General features: G+C 43.5%; 1 protein-coding gene across 10 annotated transcripts in view; it reads left to right on the forward strand.

Moving 5' to 3' along the window:
* Positions 1–14708, forward strand: part of SRGAP2 (SLIT-ROBO Rho GTPase activating protein 2) — a 242266-nt gene that overhangs the window by 187069 nt on the left and 40489 nt on the right. For all 10 annotated transcript variants that reach the window (XM_081219057.1, XM_081219060.1, XM_081219059.1 and 7 more), the window contains exons 11-13: positions 7421–7505; positions 10230–10257; positions 12140–12164. In XM_081219057.1, coding sequence (XP_081075183.1) covers positions 7421–7505; positions 10230–10257; positions 12140–12164 — 138 coding nt within the window. The remainder of the gene's footprint in view (positions 1–7420; positions 7506–10229; positions 10258–12139; positions 12165–14708) is intronic.

Genomic DNA, 14708 nt, shown 5'->3' on the forward strand with positions numbered 1-14708 from the left:
GTGCTACTTTTTAATAATTAAGTTATTTTGAGCTTGCCAAGTAGGATTTATTGCCTGAACTAAAATTTATTTCCTAATCTTCTGACGACTAAGAAAGAAGGAATTAAGTTTGCAGATGTGAGAGGAAATATAGCCAGTGAATATGCATACTGATTCTGAATGAGAGGAATTAACTTGTTTTTCAGTCAAGAAACACAGTCTGCATGTAGTAAATTGAATTTTTCCTCCAACTGGAAACATTTGTTTAATTCTTCTTTGAACACTGCCCTTTCTCCATTAAGAACACTAGTGATTTGCTATCTCCTTCAAAGAAGGAATCTGTTTTTTCACGTAATTAAGCTCAGAATTCTTCAAATTTTTTTTTTTTTTAAGTCCTGGAGAAGACTGTTGAAAGGGAGTAATTTAACAGTATTATTCTTTTAAAATAACTTTTCTTTTCTTGTAATACAAAACAAAACATGCTTATTATTATAGAATCTGGAAGTAAAAAGAAACTAAAAATCAGCCATAATCCCAATAACCTAGAAATAATAGTGTTAGAATATATTCTCTTCCAGGCTTTTTTCTATGTGTGCACACAGATGTGAGCATATACTTATAATTTTATTATAAAAAATGGGATACTGCTGTACATATTGTTTTATAATCTGCTTTCATTTAACAAATGATTAATATTTTCCTAAGTCATTTAATTATAACATTCTTTAATACATTTATGAGTAAAATACTAAAATTTGTACAGAGAAAGAATGGAATGACATTTTGGCTCATTCATTCATTTTTATAAAATACATAGCACATTGCCTCTTTTGTAGCGAGTGCTCAAAATTGCTGAAAATTTATTATCTCCATCATCACTATTAATTTATTCATTGAATATTATTAAAGTGTTCATTGATCATTTATTAAGGATCTACTATGTACCAGACACTGTGCTCTGTAAGCTGGGAATGCTAAGAATATAAAATGAAGAGGAGAATGATGGAATTAGGCCTATGAAGGGAAAACTTTCTTTTTTACTGCATGTAAACAATTACAATACAATTACAATAGGTTGATTTGGGTAATTAAAAAAATAAATGTAAAAAATGTTAAGTGCATACATGCACATGTGCGTGAATGGCAATCAGGATAAATGGAGTTGGGGAAACATTACATACAAAGTAACTTCTGTGCTGATCAGTCAATGAGTGAATCAAGAGGAGAAAGGCATTCCTTGAGGCAAGAGTAGCATGTGCAAAAGCATGAAGGCATGAAAAACCTGGGACAGACATGAAGAAAACTTCCTGTCTATAGTGAGGGCTGTGTACCTCCCCAAGCTTCTTTATCTCAGGAGGTTGTTAAATTACTCGAGAGGCTTTTGAGATTGTCTGTCTGGTCTGTCTGGACTGCTTAGATATAACGCTACTTAAATGACCCAATCTTGTTACATTGCAGAACAAGATTAAATAAGAATTTTGGACAGAAAAATCTGTATTTAAGACTGTCAGAAATTACTTTTTGGCTTTAAGTGAAGCTATAACATTTGTATTCAAAATTGACCTTTAGTAAGAGCAGGAATGACCATATTCAAACTGGTGACCTCCCAAATCCCACCCATCCTTTCACCTCTGTCCGAATACACTGATGTCCTCTAACTCATTTCCTGTCTTTTGTGGCCATAATGCTACTTATCACAATAGTGTGCAAATTTCCTTGGCTAACAGGAAGGTTCTTTTGTCTGGGCTTGTCTAGTAACAGATTTACAAGAGAGTTCATCATTTTTGTGATTGGTGTTTGGAACGCATCAGATAGTTCATGATAAAAAGACTTTTGGGAGGTGGCAAAATGGACATTCAAGAAAAGGGGGTGTGCATGTTCCCCAGGACAGCTGCCTGTGCTTGCCGAACCCTACAAAGCCAAAACACCTGCAGATGTGCTTTTCTTAGTCTTTTGTCTCCACAAATGTTGCCCATGTGTTTCCCCGTGCCCTTCAAAGACATCAGAAAAGCGCGTCCTAGAAGTTGCCTTCTTTTGGAAGATTGGGAAGAGGTCCCTTGTCATGGCTTTCTCTCCTGGTAGTGTGCCTAGGGACCCAGAGGGCTGCTAGGAAAGCTTTCTGACCACTCTGGGCTGTCATCAGATGCATCTGCCCAGATGACATCTATTGGAAATTTGAAGCATGACCTACAAAGGTCAGTCGTTTGCAAGAGTTCCAGGAAAATAATCATGGAATTTTAAAGCTTGAAGTGTTTTTAAAAAATCATCCAACCAAATCTTCTCATTTGAAAGATATTTTTTTAAAAAACCAAACAAAAAGTCCAGAAAGTATGGGTAGCTTGTTTAAAGTCCTCAGCAAGAGCTGAAACCAGAACTCTGATCTTCTGGTCTCCTAGTCTCAGGACACAGGCCTTCTCTACACCCTGCTGAGGAAGCTGAGGTGAGGGGAAGGCTCAGCTTTCTGCCCTTCTTTGCTCTAAGTGAGAAGACATTTTCTGACCTCCTTGGCTTTGTATCACTTGTCTTCTATAACAAACAATCCAGCACTGTCTACCTTTTTTCCCATTGCCTTTTTATTATAAGTGTTAAAAAAAGATGCAAAGATTTCAAAAGAGAATACAGAAAAATGTCAAGCCTGTACCCGTCCCCAACTCCCACTTCCCCTCCCCTCTGACAGTGATTGAAACCAGTTTCTTCTGTGTCCTTCCAGAGGTATTCTGTGTGGAGACAACCACTGATGTACCCTTTAATATAATATTATTACATTAGAAATGTAAGGAAATAAAATAAATAGAAATACAAATAGAAGTATACCATCCATACTGTTCTTCACTTTGCTTCTTTCACTTAATTTATTTTGGGTATTATCTTCACGTTAGTCCAAAAGATCTGCCTCCTTTTGTAATGGCTGCACAGAACATCATTGTATGGATGGATGTTCCATCATTTATTTAACCAATTCCCTGCTCATAGGCAGTAATGCTCACTGTTTTTAGCCAAGTACCGTCAAACCCTTATAGGTATTTCTTTGTATGGAGGTTGGAGTCTGGGGTTCTTGAATGGGGGATGAAATGGGGGAAGGAGGGCTTATAGCTGATAAAATAATAAACAAAGCTAAACTGCCTGAATTTGGGAGGACAGATTCGGGTAAGGTAAGAGGTTGGAGAGGAGCCAGTTCTTTGGCCATTGAATGGACAGTGCTCTAAGACTGCTAGACTTGGTGAGGTCCAAGACCTTTTCTTATCTTGGTATTCTCCAAGAATAAACAGATACTTGATAAATATGTGCTAAGCAGGTACAAATGCATGGATGCGCCTGCCCTGTCAATTAAAGTGGGGAGATATGCTCCTGTTGAAATGTTTGCTCTATTATGTATTCTGTCTGACAGCTGTTTCCTGCTTTAAAAATTGACGGGGAGGAGGGGAAATGTCAGCGTGCTTGGTTGGTGGGGAAGCAGCCACAGTAATGACATCTGTGTATCTCTGTGCACGGGGCTGGCAAGGCATAGCTCACTCCTCCCACCCACCCCACCTTCTGGCAGCAGTGGATACTTATGGCCTTGGGTTCACAGATTAAATTCAAGGCCTAGGCAAGGTCTGTGAGTTTTACACCACCATGGAAAGAATGTATTTAAAGAGAAGAGGTATTTTAAAATTAAATTTGAAAACCATTCTTGTGCCTCTCACTTTTTTTCTTCAGGCCAGAAACCTGCTTTGATTGAGCTTTCTTAAGTATTAGCACAAAGCAAAGAAGTTTAGAGAAGGACTGTTGTTTGGTTGAACAGGTGATTCTGTATAAGGAACACTTCTGAGCACCTGCTAGTTGCCAGTCCTTGTGTTAACAGTCACAGTCATGCTTGTTATCTTATTTCATCTTTAACACCCTTGTGAAAAAAGATATTATCCCCATTTTTCAGATGGGGAAACTACGATTCTGGGAGTTAAGTGACTTGCCCAAGGTTGGAAGAGTTAGTAAGTGGTAGGACCAGAATATACCAACTCAGACTTCTCCATTTTACTGCAACTAAAATGTCTGTCAGGGAGGGCAGGCTCAGAAAGAAAAATTATTACACTAATCCTTTTCAATAAATAAAACTCATCACTGACAGTTAGTACCCAATTAGGAATTATTTAGAAAGAAATCAGTGAGATCATAAAAACTGAATTGAAGGTTTACAATGGCAAAAACCAAAACCACCCAATAGACTCCTGCCTCCCTTCCTACTTTTGGAAAACATTCTCAGTTTTGATAATAATGCGTGTAAAACGGGGTAGGTGCATATGGGGGTGTGGCAGTCAGACTGCGTGTTAGGAATTTGATTTCATTTTGGTGATCTGGAATAGACCATGATCCATTCCTTTTTCCTCCACTGAGGAAAACTGCAGGTAATCACTTGACCTTTAGGTGTTTCAGGAGAGGAGCACGGTACAGGGAGTGGAATGAAAGAAAATTAATCACCTAATATTGGGACATGGTTTAAATAAGGAAAGTGACCCTTATTGCCCAAGGAAGGATTTTGAGATTACACATCAACAGTTCTTTTCCTAGCCCCCTGGCCTCCAGAAATCATTGAAAAGCCACCTATTCCTCCCTTGTCATCAGCTGTCTCAGCTCCCTTTGCTATGTGTCTGGACAGCAGCAGCTGAAGCCTTCTAACTAAGCTCCTCCCAGGAAAGCCCAGGTTACTTCTCCCAGTTTACCTCTCATAGAGATGAGCGTGGATTTATGGGCGGGATAGGGAAGTGATAAATGACATGCCTGCGAATAGGATGCTTTTACCTTCCCATACCCGGCTTACCTAGACGGAAAACTTCCAACCACGGTTTCCACTATTAGGCATGCAGGTCATACCTTGACACAGTTTTTGATCCTTCAGGATTTAGTGGAACCCGAAAAGTTAATTCATCATACCTCTTTATCAGATTGTTATTTATTTTAATGGTTCACTGAGTGACAGCCAGAGTTAACTAGTGAACTGTGAACATGAATGAAAAAGATGATTTCCGGAATCACAAGTATACACAAGTGAGAGGAAGGAATTTGCATCCATCTCCTTTCAGAATTTTGGCTGTTTTCTGAGCACTCGGGTCTTGTTTAAAGGGTTACAGTGTCTGGATGAATTTTCCCTCATTAGGACACCTTTAGAGTCTCCTTGGGATAACCTTCCAAAGAGGGGGCTCTCGCGGTTCAGGTGCTAGCAGTGGATGTTTCCTGAAGGTGTTTCACCTCTGGACCCTGAAGTACTGTTCCAAGCCTCACAATTAGGCATTGGTTGGGGATTAGGATGTCACCCAGGGAAGACTGACAGCAGGTGAGCTGGCAGCTGGAGCAGATGGGATGGGGAAGGTGACAACGGAGCCTATTTTCATGCAGATGTTCTCATGCAAAAGTACAAAGGAGCAGAGGGAACAGGTCGTGAGGAAAGCAGCAGAAATGATTTGTCATAGGGCTTGTTTTTTGTTTGTCTTCTATTTAATTCAGAGAGTAGGGGCATACTTGGGGGCGAGGTGTGTAACTGCTGAGGAAGGTTCTATCCAGAGGAGAGTGAGACTATTCATTTATTTACTCATTTTCACACATTTATTGAGTGTCTACTATCTTCTGGGCACAGTACTAAGCATCAGGGATGCAAAGAATAGTGAATGCCACAGTCTCTGACCCTCGAGAGGTTACCATTTGGAGGGAAAGACGTAGGAGCAGCAAAGCCTCCATGACAGGGCTGGGTGAAAAGTGCTGTCAGAGATTTGCGAAGCTCCACACAGGAGCATCTGGGTGAACAAGGGAGGGCCAGGATGAGCATCCCAGAGAAAGCAGCATTTTTCTTTGTTTTTACAAGAGAGAGAAGGAGGGGGAGAGAGAAATACACACTCCTAGTTAAAACTTCACACTGTACAGAAAGGTACAGAATAAAAGTAACTCACATTTTTTTCACCCTTTCTTTCTGTCTTCACCCTAAGTAGTAATAGCCATAAAATCAAAGGCTTGATGTATAATCATACTGTTTGCTTAGTACCTTAAAAGACAGGACTTTATAGTTTTAGGTGTTATATCCACTTACCGGCCCCCCCCGCCACTACCTCACGTATCACCAGTGATTCGCAGATCACACTCGGGGAAACACTGCCATTTTACCTCGTGAGTTTAGACGTGGGCAGATGACCCCTGACCCAGCAGATGAACCATTACAGCAGGAGACAACCAAGGCAAACTGAGATCCCTGTGAACAGCCAGGGGGGAGGGTAGGAAAGACACCATGTTAACAGTCCAAAGGCCTGGGATCCAGGTTTGACACTGCCACTTACTGGCTTGTGGCGATCAGCAATGCCCCCTTCCCTTTCTCATCCATAATCAGGAAATAATATGATGTCTCCCCTATGTGCTGTACAGAGTTATTGTGAGAGTCAAATACATGCTAAAGTACTCTAAAAATTCTTAAATTGCTACACGTATGTAAAGAATCAATACTGTGATGTTTTTTTGTTCTGCTTCTCTCCTTCTGCTCTGTACCATAATGGATCAAGCACGTTATCATAACGATTAAAAGCACACAGTGTATTGTCAAACTGCATATGAGGATACTGGTTCCACCACTCACTAATCGTCTGACCTAGAGCCACTTATTGAATCTCTCCAGATCTCAGTGCCTTCATCCATAAAATGGGGATAATGATAATCATAGTTCATAGAGTTGTCTTGGAGATTTGATGAATTGTCCAGGGAAACAGTCTCTCGCTGGGCAGACAAGGGTTGAGAGAGGTCAAATCACAAAAGTACAGCACAGCAATCATATTTTGACTGTTAGAGCAGATGGGATCGCATTTCCATAAACCTCGTCTTGTGTTTGGAACCGCCAGTATGTGTGTATACAAGTGGAGGGTGGCAGCCCCTGTCTCTGTGTGCTCAGAAATCCCAAGCTTTCCACAAAGACTCTGCACAATAGAGGAGGAAGCGATTGAGATGATGAAAATACGGCTCAGACAGAGATGCACTGAATGCTGTGCTTGGTGCTTGCAGCCCAGGCAGGGGCTGAGCCTTGACGTTGCGCCTGGTGTGAAGGAATGCACCCTGGGAGGGGCCGGGCAGGGCTGGATGTCAGTGGAGGTGATGAGCCGCAGGTGTGTATCCTCACACCAAGGAGGCGGGGCTCAGTGAGTCCCTCCACCCCCTGCTCTTCTTCCAAGGAGCTGAAAGAGATGGATGAGGGGCTCGAGGAGATAGCTTCTTATGGTGGCTGACGTGGATCTCCCAGGAAGACACAGAGCAGGATACTAATCCACCAGGAAAATCAGCAGCCGCTTAAAAAAATAAAAAATGGACCGGGTGGAAATTGGGTCAGAAACCAAAAGCCCTCTTAGAAAGGGAATTGTACAGCTGAGCGTCTGTGATTTTTTTTTTTTTTTCCCCTTCAGGACTGATTGTTCTTTGTCCTCCTCCTTTACAGAAAATGAAGGAATACCTGGAGGGCAGGAACCTCATCACCAAGCTACAAGCCAAGCACGACCTTCTCCAGAAGACCCTGGGAGAGAGTGAGTGTGGGTTCTGCTGGAGATTTGGCAGTGAGGGAAGGCCGAGCCCTGGGCCCAAGTGCTGAGCACACGCCTCCATCCTCAGCCAAGTAGACCCAGTCTGGTTATATGAATGCATTGCTTTTCCTCGATTGTTTGATGTGGAAGCACACGCCCCAAATGACCGCTTGAGTAATGGGGAAGGGCCAATGCTTAATGAAGCACTAATGTGCATCATCTATTTGTTTAAATGGAGCGTGCCTGCTCTCGACCCAGCCCCCCTCCTGCACCTCCTCTGCCACTACTGGGGCCAAGGAGCTGGTGGGTTCTTTACTGTCCAGACACTTTGGGGAAACTCTCAGCTCCTCTTGTAGCGGGACCAAGGCTGAAGCAAGAAGGTGGGGAGCTGTGAGGTGAGCTACACAGCTGCTCTGAGGAGAAAAGAGGAGAGGATTCTCAAGGGCAGGGGTGATGGGCAGACTGCAGCTGTCTGTAGCTTCAAGGTAGGGCAGAGGTTTTCTTCTGCTTTGAAGGGTCCTGGTGCTAAGAGGCAGCCCTTTCCCTGCTTTGGCCAGGCTGAAGCTGTGGTGCTGAATCGACTATCTGGTCTCATAGGATGATTTTAACCAGACCCTGGAAAGTAGCAAGGCAGAAGACTGGACTGGCACTCTGGACTTTCTCTCCTCAGCTGTCAAACAGAAGGCAGAGGTTGAAAGAGAAGCTTCCCTGGGGTTTTTGGCACCTTGCCCAGGTCTCCTGCCCAGCTCTCAGCATCCTATGATTAATGGGATTCCCAAGTTGGGGACACCTCTGAAGGCCCTGCCCCTCCTCCCTGCCCCGCTGATCTCCTCACTTAAAGATGGGGAGGGGGAGGCTACTGGTGTGCTAACACCAGTGAAAGGCAAAACCTGCACCCACAGAGGTCTAACGTTCTCAAATAAATTCTTCAGACCAACTGCAGAATCTAGGGAAGTATACAGCACTCACTGGCTCAATGGCCCCAGAAATCAGAGCCTCCTACCCGCCCTTCTTACCCTGTTCTCCTGCCCTGAACGATTCCCCCAGATGATTAATTCTTTTATCTCTAATGTCTTTGATCTTGTGATTTTTAAGGCATTTTCTTTTATGTGAAGAAAGCCTGTTAAGTAACTTCTGTTGTCTTCCCTCCCCAACACCCAGGGGACTCAGGCTGAACAGGTCTAGGCATCGAGATCCAAACTTTGCTTATAGAAAATCTTTACTCTTGAGTTATCAGATTGCTCCGTGGGGAATCGGAGGAAGAAAAGCCCAGAACTATTTGAAGCAAGTTATGACTGTAATTTCTTTTTGCCAGGATAATCTAAGCATGACCCATAAGTGAGATGGGGAACAGGGCAGGGGAGAGAGAGAGAGAGGGAGAGAGAGAGTGTGTGTGTGTGTGTGGGGGGGGGTTGCAACACACATACATGCACCAAGTGTGCTACTATGAAGGGGTGAAGGTTGGTGACCGTTCATCAGTGCTGCAAATTGCCTTCATCTAAAGATGACAAGTTCTAGCAATAATGAAAAATATAGATCTTCCTGTGTGCAAGTCATCATGTCCCTGCCTTCTGTATGTATTTGTCACTAACGCAAGAGCCCCTTGTTTCTTGCCACAGAGGGATAATTGATGTGTATGAATATTCCAGAATGTAAATGGGACAGATGTTAGAAATAATGGCTCTGAATAATATTTTTGCAGACGAAAGCTGAGCCTTTGGTAAGAGAGGCTGTTGGGGTGGGGGAGGTGTTGTTCAAGATGAGCTGAACTGTAATCAACAATCAGCAACCTTTAAAGGCAAGAAAAAGCCCTGCCCTCCCCCCCTCCCCCCCACCTCGGCCCTTGGAGTCGCCTTTCCAGGAAACTGGGTGAGGAGCTTGGGAGCCAATCTCTCCTTCCCCGTCTCAGAGCCTGCTTACCCTTTCACTGGTTTATCTAATACCGTCTAATACAGACCAAGCTGGGTTAACTGTGGACCCAAAAAAAGCAACACAGATTACATAATGGCCCAAGTGCACATGCATGCGTATTTTTAAAAAACATAAGAATACTTCAGATGAGCGTTAAGATTTTCAATTCCATTTTTTAAGACTGTGTATGACCCATTCAGCTTAGTATTAGGGCCCACTGTTGGGTTGAGAACCACAGTCTAAAAGCAGTAGCAGCATTTTAAATATTTTTCTCTTGTCATTTCAGCCCAGCGTAATGGGAGTGAGAATTTAGTATGAATCTAAAACGAGAATTTCAACGTATGCTCCTTCCTCTCCCCAAATAACTATTCCTTCCTTCCACCCTCAACTGTGTGTGTGTGTGTGTGTGTGTGTGTTCACAGCCTGAAGGGCAAGCAAGTTCATCCCTCCCTCCCCACCACACACACACCCAGCATACATAGAAGAGAAGCTGAGTTTCATCTCTAATAATTTGTTCTCTAAGATATGCTCTGCCTTGCTATTTTTCCCCCACATCCACCCGTTTTCCCACTGGGAAGCAGAGTTGGCAATCCTAAGGTTTCAGGATACCAGCAGCCCTGGGCTGGGAACAACCATCGGAAACGAGGCCCAGAAAGAGGCCCTGGGTGCTGTCCTCTTTCTTGCCTGGAAGGCTAGTCACACGTGATGCCAGTGGCTCCCTGGGGAGCCGGCAGACACAGTCATTCCTGGAAGCAAGTCTCCCCCTTTCACCCCATCTGCTTCAACATGTGCTTTTTGCCTTTGTCTTTCCAACAGGTCAGCGGACAGATTGCAGTCTGGCCAGGTAGGTGCGGCCTGAGACAGCCCTGGGAAGGGATGAAGAGAGGCCGGAGGGGTAGAGCCATCCCAGCTTGGGAAAGAGCCAAGGAGTTGAGTTGTAGAGGTGTTGGACGACTTTGCAAAGGAGTGGCCTAGGGCAGGGGTGGCTTCCATCCCTTTACCTTGCTGACCCCATCTGGCCTCAAATGGAAATGGGATTTGCTGAGCAGAATTAAGTGAAGAGAGTTACCGTTTGCCGAAATAGTCCCAGAGACCCCCCAAAACCACTGCATTGCACGGAAAAGAAATGTTCGACACTGGAGGATCCTGGTAACCTAACCTTAGCTTTTAGACTTCAACATGTGGGTTTTGGGAAGTCTCTGACCTAGGGAACGAGGATCAGAAGATAGCATTTGACCTGAATTTTTTTTATACATGGAAAAGATGACAGCCTCTAATTAGCGAGTGTCGCTGCATAATGAAATATTACATTGCATTGCTTGCCAACAGCACCGGTAGACATCCTCACCTGATGTACAAGTATGCAGCCCTCCAAATCTTTCCCCACCTTCCCCGCCCTCCCCCACCCCAGCCAAATATTTTCCCTCTCAGTCATGGAGCTGCTATGAGAAAACTCGTGAGTTGGCGGAGAGCAAGGCATTCATTCAGCCGATGGCTCTCAGATGCCTAAAAATGTGCTGATTTAACTGGGGAAAGAGCTTTAATGGGCCGGACTCCTTAGAGACCCTGCATTAGCCCATTATATAAACCACTTATATCTGGCGACACACACAATAGTCATGAGGCCATTTACAAATTATAGGCTTATTACTTAAAAATAGCTTCATTTGGTTTTCATCGTTTTCTCATTGTGGATCACAATAAAGATCCCATTAATATACTAGTCTTGTTGACTGGAGGGAACCAGGATAATGGAATTCTGTAGATATATCTTCCTGGTGCTAAAGTCTTAGTGTAAGTTCACCTAAAGTGCCATAACTGCAGAAGGCTCTGTGGGAGTGAAAAGAACTGAGCTGAATTCCCTTGTGCTGTGTTATTCACTGTGTGACCTGGGGCTGCTCTTTTCCCCTCTCTGAACTCCAGTTTCCTCATCCGTAAGACAAGATAGAGAGGGACTTCCCTGGCAGTCCAGTAGTTAAGACTCCATGCTTCCACTGCAGGGGGCATGGGTTCAGTCCCTGTGAGGGGAACTAAGATCCCACAAGCTGTGCAACGTGGCCCAAAAAAAAGACAAGGCAGAACAATCACCTAGATCCAAGGAGCGCTAGGATTCCAAAGAGGTCCTTAAGAACAGCCTAGTGGAAGTGGCAGACGGTGCCCAGCAGCCGGGCTCTGGTCCCTACCTCCTACCCTCACTCAAAGAGGCATCACTGCTCTCCTTGCTTGGGGTATTGTTGTCTGAGTCTGATTCCCTTGGAGAAAAGGCTTCCAAGGCTAAACACAGCTTGAAAAGCATTGACCTATGGAATCGCCAAGGTTCCTTCCAGTCTGGACACTCTACTGTCTAAATTACGGGAAAATCGCCCCTTACCTTTTCCCTAAGCATTTATTTCCAAGAGAAAGAAAACCATAGCTTCCTTTGGTGTTTACTAGTGTCTCCTTGCAAATGGAGAAATCTTCCTGTTGTCTGACCTATATATATTTTACTGCAAATCGAACCAATTCCCTCCTATTCTACTTTTGAATGGTGGCAGACATTAAAACCAGAGACCTTTAAGCTTTTGTGAAAAGCGCTTTATTGGGCTTCATTTGGAAAGTAACTTATCAAGTCTCTTAGCCGCTTCTGGGACTGAGCTGATTAATGTGACTTGTTTCATTAACCACCTCACAGATTGTTTTTAATCTCATCTTCTCTTTTCCCTCCCTGTTGCTGGATTCAACCACAGGCGTAGCTCAACTGTGAGGAAACAGGTAAGGGCCCAGCAAGAGGCAGGCTCGTCCGGCGTGAAATGGTTAGATCCCAGATATTTATGGAACTCCAGTGTGGATGGGACACTTTTCTGCCTTCATGCTTACATTTGGAATGTACCATTTAGTCACAGTATGTTTAATATTACAGCAACTTCATCGAGTTAGCGAGGGGGGCAGGGACTTGTTCCTCTCCTCTCTAGTCGTTTATGCTCTTACATACTAGAGGTCTGGTTTGACTGTGGCAGACTGTGCCAGAACTATCTTTGGTGCTAGTTTTCTAGGAGACCGTGAAAGAGGCCTCACACTTCGTACATGGGTACCAATATGACAGTAACTCACAGCATCTAATCACCTAGACCAAGTTTGCAGGTTTTTGTTGGTTTGTTTCTGGTGGCATGGTCATCTTAGATGTATTTCTAAGACATACTAAAAATGTAAAGATAAGTCTGGTCTAGGAATGATAAGCAAGAGACGTTGAGCTCTGCAATTATGTGCATTATCCTCAGAGTTGTATTAAAATCTGACACTGAGCTGTAAGCAGCTAGCTCTCATGACCCACCTTAGGAGGAATCTTAGCTCGACATGGGCAGTCCACATCAGTGGATAATCTAAACAGCACTTGTGCTTGTTTAAAAAAAATTAATTGAAGTGGTTTTTTTTCTTTTCTTTTTTTTTTTTTTTGCAGTTGCAAATTGGACTTCCTAATTATACTTTATGGCAAATACTAAAATGGTTTTGTATCCCCTAAGCTCGTACCAGCTATGCAGCAGGCAGTTAGCAGAGAGGGGGTGGAGAGAGCTCAGAAATGTCTTTGTGTCCACTCAGGGGAAAGCTGATCCAGGCTTTAAAAAATCATTTTGAGTAATTCACAGTGGCTGTAGCCACAGGGAGTTAATGGAATGTAGAGGGCACATGGTTTCTGCGATGGTGGTAGCCCCTGCAGGGTCTTCAGCAGATCTCATTGCTTCAGCTGGCTGAGCAGTCCAGCTGGGGAAGTTGATAACATAGCCCGCACTTGTCTTAGCTTTGCTGTCACTAATTTTTTTCCCCTCTCTATTTTGGATCTTCTTTTAATGAGAACACCATCAAATGCAATTACACATTTTTTAAATTATGAAGATGTCATTGCAGTTCTCTTTCCTCTTATTCCTCTTCTTTCTTTCTGCTTCCCCTTTCTTTCATAATTTCAGTTAAAACTAGAGAGGAATGGAGTGCCTCCCCAAGATCATTTATTACATTTAAAATTAATAGGTGGATATCTTAAAGAGGGAGCAATGTTTTTTATCCCCCCCCGCTTCGAAAATAAGAACAGGATTGACCTTGAAGTTTGTTCCTTTCAGTTCCTGGACTGAAACTGAGCCTCCTACATATAGATGGAGCCTGGGTGCGACCACTCTGGCTGCAGGAGTGCCAAAGGCCACGGCTTGGCAGGTGATATGTGTCCCTGGTTGGGCTCATAATCAGAAAAGAACTGCACCCATCTGGTTTCCATCCTGCTGTGCCTAGGCAGTTGCAGGCAAAGCATATTTGCCAGGTGCTAGATTTGTGTACGAGTTCCAGCATGCACCAGAAACCCCAATCAAGTAAAGACCTTGTTTTTGTTCACTTTTTTTTCCAGCAGCTCAAAATCTAATGGTGGATCAGTGAAGAGTTTTTCTAAGATAGTCAGAAAGGTAAATAGTGAGTAATTTGGAAGAGGAGTAATCATGTATACATAACCAGGAAATAAAATTTGTTTGGTTGTTTATGGCAAATCAGCCAAACAAGAGGAAGAACTGTGTAACTTTTGCATTTGAGTCTACCCAATGCATTCCAATCAGTTTTGACCCTAGCAAAGCCTAGGTTCAGACCATCTGACTCTCCTTCAAAAAGAGATGCCTCAACTGCTGCTTCCAAGCATTCCCTGCTCCCGTCAAGCCCAGAATTTTCTCATTCCTATTACTTCCGTATCTTCTTTGCTGGCCCATCTTTCTCTGTTCCTCGAAATGTAAGCATTTCCCCAAGGCTTGGTTCTCTTTTGACTTCCTTCCATATTCTTTCCCTTGTCACTTGTGTTCCCTTGGATGATTCTGTCTCTTTTCTCTCCTTCCCGAAGCGTCCACTTGTTCTGTAACGTTGTCGTTCTGAGTCTTTGGATCTAACTCCTAACTGATGGGCAGGACGTTGATGCTCAAGAGTTGCAGTGGCACCTCCTACCCTCAGCATCCATCTCCTCCCCTTCCCACCACATTTTCAGTTCCTTAGCGCCTCCTCTTACTTCTCGACTCTTATGGAGACCCTCTATTCTTCACAATCCCTGAAGCCCCACATCTTATCTTTGATGCCTCTTTTTTCCTTATTACCCACATCTAATCAGGGGTCAAGACTTGTATTTTCTCCCTGGTGAAAACGTAAACCTAACGAATGTAACAAAGATCAGTACCTGGCAAAAATCCTAACTCTCTCACATGTGAGAAATATACCAAACAATGGCATATTTAGACATTATCTAGCCACCTTCTTGACTGCTTTCCACAGCAAATCACCGGACCCCTGCTTTACTAT

This window comes from Mesoplodon bidens (genome assembly GCF_964165515.1).
Source record: "Mesoplodon bidens genome assembly, chromosome: 2".
Taxonomy (NCBI): domain Eukaryota; kingdom Metazoa; phylum Chordata; class Mammalia; order Artiodactyla; family Ziphiidae; genus Mesoplodon; species Mesoplodon bidens.